This window comes from Cynoglossus semilaevis, chromosome 13, assembly GCF_000523025.1.
Source record: "Cynoglossus semilaevis isolate Cse_v1.0 chromosome 13, Cse_v1.0, whole genome shotgun sequence".
Classification (NCBI taxonomy): domain Eukaryota; kingdom Metazoa; phylum Chordata; class Actinopteri; order Pleuronectiformes; family Cynoglossidae; genus Cynoglossus; species Cynoglossus semilaevis.
This window is the reverse complement of record NC_024319.1, coordinates 20,688,522-20,695,975: the sequence shown is the minus strand read 5'-3', so window position 1 is coordinate 20,695,975 and position 7,454 is coordinate 20,688,522. Positions and strand designations below refer to the sequence as shown.

Sequence of the window (7,454 nt, the reverse complement as noted above, 5' to 3'; positions counted from 1 at the left end):
TATATATATATATATATATGTATGTATGTATATATATATATATATATATAGGTTATATATATAACCTAGGAGTTCTAGAACATCTTTACCTGAGCACACATTAGAATTATATCAGTGTTGGTCCTGAGCCAGTCAAGAAAGACTTTAACCACTTGGATCAACCCCTGATTTGTCATGATCTCCAGCTTCTCCAAGAGCGTTTTCTCACTGTGCACGGACGGAGTGCTATGTTCACTGCCCTCAGAGTCTGAGTCCACATCTGTAGGAAAAAGTGCATCAAAACGTGAATACCTGAAAGAAGTTCTTAGACAATTAGAATTAACAAAGGAGAAAAGGACCTAATTCATAGAAAAATTGATATTAAAAACTAAAATACCATGTTCACCAGTTCCATTGGCAGTACTAGCATTCATGTCGCAGTGTGACTCCCCTGGAGGAGGGGTCTCTTGTGAGGGTGGAGTTGTGACATTGGGGGGAGTGGGAGTTATTGAGGAGGATGAAGTCTGAGGCCTCAACAGCATGTTAGTAAATGTTGGTGCCAGGCGGAAACAGCGTTTGGCCTGAAAGAGTTGAGAGGACATGGCCTGGAGGTTACTGCTGATACTGGAGTCGTTAGGGAGTAGCGGCCCATTGGTGGTTGGAGGAGTATCGCCGTCCCTGTCACCACCTTCTTCTCTTTGTTGTTCTTCCTCCTCTTCTTCATCATGTTGCTCTCGGACATGTCCTTCTAAGTTGTCAGAGTTTTCTGTGTCTTCTATGTCTTCCAGATCTGAACGAGACTCCTGGCTATTCATGTCCGAGTCAGTCTCCACATCAAAGGCAGTTCCTGCATCCTCCTCCTCCTCTTCCTCTGAGCTCCCCTCATCCCCCAGTGTCTGTCTCCTGGTCACTTTCTTGATAGAGGAGGAATTGAGAGAAGTTCTTTTCGTTGGGCCACTGGTTGAATCACAACGCCCACGCTTGTCATCGTCCTCATCCTCGTCTTCCTCACTCTCACAGCCTTCACTCAGATCACTTTCGTCCACACCTCGGCCATCTTTGCGGCCACAACGCCGCCTGCGAAGTCGAGACAGACGAGTGTACTTCTTTTTCTGCCTCTGTTTTTCCTCTTCTGATTTGCACTGTTCATCCACGCTGCTAGACTTTTTGGATTCAATGCTCTCACTGCCATTTTCCTTATTTGCCTCCTCCTCATCTTCATCTTGCTCCAGAGAGCCATTCTGCAGAGGCATTTCTTCAGAGTGGTCTGTTGGACGAGTTGACAAATCCTTCATGTCAAGATCATCTACAGTAGATAAAAATGGTAAAAGTTACTTTGAAGAAAATTCATCAAGGGTTAAAAGTAATAGACGGAGTGGCTCATGTCCTAAAAGTTCCTGTGGGCTTCCAGCAGGGCATGTCGAACATGTCAATTAATGTTTTCATCTTTAAACTGTTGTCAACAATCCCTGAGCAGATGCGAGTGGGAAAATACAGTACATACTAACTGATTTGAGAACTGACAACAAAAGCACAGAGAACAGCACTTTAATCCAACAAGATGTTGCTGATGATGTTAGATTTGGATTGATTACCCAACAGCCTGGGAAAATTCCTGTATTGTGCTGACTTGTCTAGATTTCTACACCTTGTTGAAGGACTTTTGGCAAAAGTGGCTCAGAATCAATCATGGTTTAAGAAAAGTTAGAGGTTTTTAGCAGTTCCAACGCACACCACATACAGTGGTGAACAACAACTACTTCGACCTAAATTTCACATCATTTTTACAACTACCCAGTGCAAAATGACTGACAAAAAAACCCCAAAAACTACCATTTGAACTAATACACATTTTAAAATGGAGTTTGAGTTCAATTTTACAAGACATTTTATAAATATAATGACTTATACTCATAAATTTGTTTTTTAGGTAGGATGTCAAAATTTCTTTTTCACCTGTGGCGTCTGTGTGTAGCTGTGGGACCTGGCTCTCTGCCTCCTCCAGTTCAGCCTGCAGTCGGATGTTGACGTGGTTCACCAGGTGGGAGAAGAGTGCCAGAGTGAAGGCTATGGAGGCAGTGTACTGCTTTGACCCTAAAACCATCAATATTTGGTTTAAAATATCAGGTCATAAGAATCCAGAGTCAGAGAAATGTTAAAGTAGTCGAGCACTAGTCTATTTGCCGTGAAACATTCTTTACATGACTAGGTTATTTATCTACTAAGTTCATTTGAAGAATATTCCAGAATACTCAATACCCAGTTTTGCTCAAGAGACTTGTACCAACCTCCCCTCTTCAGACTGTGGACCACCATCAGGCATGTGATGACCATCTTAAAGATGAGAGTGTCAGGCAGCACAGGGCAGGAGTTGTCTGGGTGCTGCTGCTCCTCCTCTTCCTCACTTACAGACTGGTGAGGACCACTATGGGTTGATGGTGGCAGGTAGAAGAGCACCAGGTTGAAGTCCTCCAGTATGGACTGGCAGAGAGACGTCAGCTCAGGTTCCATCACACTATAGGGTGACCCAGAAAAGGAGCTGGAATGTAATGAAGTTGTCAAGACTGTACTTGTATTTAACTCTTGGGTATTTTGTCTGTAAAAATCAACACTTAATAATTTGCAATTCTTAACCCTAGTTTAGTCGTGTAATTGGTCTTAGAGAGAACTCACCTGTTCTTGGGCTGCAGGAGGCTGTGGAGGTACATGAAGCTCACCAGGAGACGTTTAATATCTTTTGATCTGACACATTAAACAAGGAAGAAATTAAACTTTCTACACGAAACCAAAAGTAAAACAACCAACCAGAGAAGTATTTGTAATTGTAGCTGAGGGTAGCCACAATAATCCACTATATGTATCACCGCAACCATGGAGGAGAATCTCAAGTAAGCATAGTACGGGGGTCGAAGACTTGTGCATGCCTCGTATGATTTGTCACAGCAGAGCTTAAAAACGATCCTGTTCATCTGTCTCTGATATGTTTCTGACACCACTACACAGATGAGCCACAGGGGAAACGTGAGATTTATGAATCCAGGGGCACAAAACAATAAATTATTATTTTGTCTTTCATTCCCTTTAAATCCTGCTTACACAAACAGATTCCCCCACAGGGATCATCAATCATCTAATCCCATCTGTGGCAAAATGCTGCTTTATCCCAACAACGGCTGATTAAAAAGCGAGAGAACAGGAGTCGATAATTGCATAAAGCTGCAGATTTAAAGAGGGGCTCAATATGAAAAAACCCTGCAGTGTTAACAAAGTAGTTGTAGTAAAATGTTCTCTGTGTTGTAGATGGATTCTACAGTGAATTTCAGAAATAACTGAGAAAATCACAGAGAGAGAACAATACACCAAAGGTGTCTTTTTACTGATTTGGTCAAATCTTCTTTACCTTTGCCGTGATGGAGAGAGCTTCTTCATTTCCTGCTTTTTCACTTGATGGTACATCTTAGCTGCTTTGTCGAAGAGGCGCTTCAAATTGCCATAGGCGCCCTCAAAGGGGGCATCTGATTGGATGCTTAGAAAAGAGGGAAACTTTTTTTTAGAATTTGGATTATGAGATCTGGTTACACATGTAACACACGTGTCTTACCAGCGCAGGTAATAGTAGGTTGCTTCAACATTGTAGAACTTGCTTCCTGCCAGTGTTCCCAGTTGGTTGAAAGGCATCCCTACTGACACATGAGTAAAGACAGGCATAAAAATGTTACTTTCTTTAAGACTTTGTAGCAAGACCAGAAAAAGTCTTCTTTTTTTTAATTAACTTTATTGATCCCATACTGGGGAAATTCTTCTGTTAAACTGCAGATCTGCTGCAACAGGTGCCATGTATGTGATTCTTCTGGGAATCAAACCCAGGCTTCTCTGCTTGCAAGGCAAGGGTGCTAACCACTACACTATGGAACCGTTAAATAAGCCCACATGTGAATGCTGTGAACGCTAATATCTATTCATCATTACGTAAAGCTAGACGGGATCATATGTAAACAAACCAAGCATCAGGATGGAAAGGGATGACAAATTGTGACATAATTTCAAAAACTGCTCATCTACTGCGATTAAAGGAAAACAGTCGATGTAAAAGGTTAAAAAAGAATGACCAAATTGAGACAAGGAAGGCAAGACAACGCAAAAGAAATTCATAATTGAGACCTTTATTTGTCCCACAGCGGAGAAATTTACAATGTGAGTTATTGCAACCGACCCAGGCTGTCAGGGGAGGTGCCATTTAGCATTCAGTCGCAACTCACAGGCTGCCACACGAGAGGCACCATTAAGGATTTAGTGGTTCATTTGGGAATCGAACACAAGACTCTCTGTTTTCTGCTTGCAAGTGTTAACCACTACACTATGGAACCACTAACTACACTATGGCACCACAGGATAGGCAGTAGGCATCACTGAACACAAGTCAAACCTAGAACTATATCGACTACAGTTGCCGGAAACCCAGTGGATATTTTTGTCGGCTAAGAAGAGAGACAGGAGGCAACAGTTGTGGGTTTTTGGTTTGTGTATTGTTCTATGTGTAAAATCTGTCCACGTCACTCACCCACATGTGGCACGACAGACAGGGCCTGGTGGTAAAACCTCTCCGCCAGTTGCTCAGCCTCGACTCCTGCAAGTTCATTCTGGTATCGAGCTGAAGAACAAAAACAAGATAAATTCAAAGTAAAAGGATTTTTCCTCATTTTGCAGATTCACATTAAAATATGTATACTGCATAACATCGCAAAGTTAATATCTTTCAAACATATACAATATATCTGGTCCAAGCCGACAGCACCAATTTTTCTCTGAAGCTGTGCCCGCCCACACAAAATGACGAACATGCTGTCTCAAGACTCTACAGGACTGTATCATCTTGTTCTTACCTAGATCTCCGAGGTAGACCAGACAGCGATGACACGCCATCTGTGCCCATTCCATCTCCTTGGGGGTGGCAGACACTGGTTTCTTTCGGCCTGTGAGGAGCAAAAAATGTGTTCCTTCTTGACTTTTGATTTAGTTACATTCACATTAATGCAATTAATGCAAAACTGACTTAGTAAATGCATTGATGATTGAATAATAATCCTTCCTGTTAAACTTTCCCCTAAAAGAATTTGAAAGATATATATTTATATATATATGGCAAACTATTTGTAATAGATTCCAGTCAGTAACTCACTCCAAGAACAAAGAAGACAAAATCAACACTTTCTCAATTGCTTTTTGTAGACGAATTTTATAAAAACATTTTTACAAATAATGTGATGTGCTTGAAGTCTTCACTCTGTGTGCATGTGTGAATTTTATGTATCACAACAAATGTTCTTCCAAATCCCCCAAGCACACACACACACACACACACACCATGTAACCATATGAGTAAGAAAGTGATTTAACTTTGAGTTTTGTATAATAATAATTAAATGAATAATAATGAATATGTGGTTTTCATGTTGGTTAATTCTGTTGTTCCTATAGATACATTACTGACCAATTAGAGGATCTGTGACGTGGGTCCAGTCGATGCAGTCCTGCAGCTCCAGCTGGTAATGTGACTGGATGTAGAGCAGCAGGTGTTGGTAGAATCCCACGCCGGCTATTAAATGTGTGCGATAAGCACACTCCAAAGCACTTCGACTGTGGATGTGCTGCAGAAAAGATATTAATTAGGACAATAAAAAGATATGACTAGAAAAGACAAATACATTTTACATGACTTACATTTTTTTTTCTGTACCTCAATAACAAAATAGTTTCATGGGCAACTTAGTCAATACTTTAGTTGCCCATGAGGCTGTCATGTTGTAGAAAAAGCAAATACAAATGCAAGATATTTCCCCAGGTACAGAACCTCTCACCTTCTTGTTGGTCTTGATGACCTGAATGACCTCGTAGTAGACCTTTCTCCAGAGCAGCTCCTCGGCTTTGCGACCGTAGTCCACAGGATGGAGAAACATCAGCTTCACACAAAGCTCCCTGAGCCTGAAAACATGTAAAGTGGAACATACATTAACACAGGAATGCAGTGGTTGAAAAGGTACGTGGATGACTGGTTTGACAGGTGGACTGAGGGGTGGGAACAGTTTCAGAAGAGGTTTGTTGAATTTATATAGAAGCAGGCTTTAACTCTATCCATTCTTTTGTATTGTCACAGAATAACAAATGCTGACTACAGCTGTTTTCTTTCACGGAAATTTTTGGACAAGAATTCTAATTTCGGTGCATCCTAATATTAACATAAAATGACTTGACTTGATGTACAAAACTTAACTCGTAACTGCTGCGCACATTTCTGGGTCTGACTCTGACTCAGATTTGCACAGTTGGACAAGGAGAAAAATGCATACAGAAATCTTAACATGAATGTTGTACAATGGCCCAAAACAGTACGTGAAAGTCTGAATATGTACATCACAGTAGTTTTTTTTATATCACAATATTTTATGGAAAAACATATTGTCCAGAAAAAATGATACGGTATTGATGTCCAGTTGAACTAAGGGTACGGTAATAAACAAAATTAAGTATACTGTTACATTAGGTAAATAATCACAGACAGCTGTCTAGCATTTGACCAAAATCGTGACGATGCACACGATATCCTCTCTCTCTCTCTCTCTCTCACACTCTCTCTCACACACACACACACACACACACTGCACACACATGTGTACATACTTGTTGCGAAGGCTGATGTTTTCCGGTTTGAAGACCTCTCTGTAGGAAGATTTACTGCCAATGATAACATCCAGTTTGTGCACAGACTCCACCACAGCCCTGAACCAGTAAATAATAACATTAGCAGTGTGGCTTGGCTAAGCATTTACTGGACGCTAACAGTCAACCATTCTTTCACTTTACCAAGTGAGATTTATAAACAGTATTACATGACTTTGTTCGTCCTAACATAGGCGGAAATATACAGTTTAAACTCTGATGTATCAATAAGGCGGAAATATTGAGTATTCACTTTAAATTCAAAGCGCAAAGTACGCTAACACAATGGCTTGGAATTAGCACTCTAGTTAGCATTCTCAACTCACCTGTAAAGCCGCTTGATGAGAAGGACTTTGGCCTCTGGCTCGCTGTCATGTCCAGGTCCACTCATATTTGTTGTTCACTAGCTCCAGAGCTTATTCTCCGTCTCCCACGACTCTTGTCACTGCTTTACTCGGGTTATTTCCCAGCAGTGACAACCGTGCTAATAGCTGCTGCTAACTATCACGGTGGTGTAAGCTTCCCTCCGCTTCTTTCCCAGTTCCTTTTGTCTTTTGTTTCCTCTGGCCAAACCCCCTCTACCCATTCGTTCCGAAATACCGGGTAGGAGGGGGCACCCGTCGCTTAATCACGTCCCTGGTCAGCTAAAGCACTCCGGTATACTTCTACTATTGCTCCCTGTTCTGGCCATTGCTATGACGGCGGCCATTACTCCTTTCAGACAGTGACCGCCTGGGTATCGCGAGAGTCTGCGGGGC

The 7,454-nt window shown here is 41.5% G+C and overlaps 1 protein-coding gene across 4 annotated transcripts in view; it reads right to left on the bottom strand.

Moving 5' to 3' along the window:
- The window catches only part of smg5 (SMG5 nonsense mediated mRNA decay factor), a 13,725-nt gene extending 6,271 nt beyond the window's left edge, over positions 1–7,454 (bottom strand). Inside the window, exons 1-13 of one of the 4 annotated variants that reach the window (XM_017038066.2) lie at positions 7,023–7,454; positions 6,658–6,756; positions 5,838–5,961; positions 5,471–5,627; positions 4,863–4,952; positions 4,541–4,630; positions 3,581–3,662; positions 3,380–3,505; positions 2,653–2,721; positions 2,268–2,518; positions 1,936–2,073; positions 377–1,285; positions 90–259 (exon numbers count right to left, since the gene is read on the bottom strand). In XM_017038066.2, coding sequence (XP_016893555.1) covers positions 90–259; positions 377–1,285; positions 1,936–2,073; positions 2,268–2,518; positions 2,653–2,721; positions 3,380–3,505; positions 3,581–3,662; positions 4,541–4,630; positions 4,863–4,952; positions 5,471–5,627; positions 5,838–5,961; positions 6,658–6,756; positions 7,023–7,087 — 2,370 coding nt within the window. In that variant the 5' untranslated portion in view covers positions 7,088–7,454. The remainder of the gene's footprint in view (positions 1–89; positions 260–376; positions 1,286–1,935; positions 2,074–2,267; positions 2,519–2,652; positions 2,722–3,379; positions 3,506–3,580; positions 3,663–4,540; positions 4,631–4,862; positions 4,953–5,470; positions 5,628–5,837; positions 5,962–6,657; positions 6,757–7,022) is intronic. The other 3 variants (XM_017038067.2, XM_008324180.3, XM_008324181.3) reach the window with 3 other exon arrangements.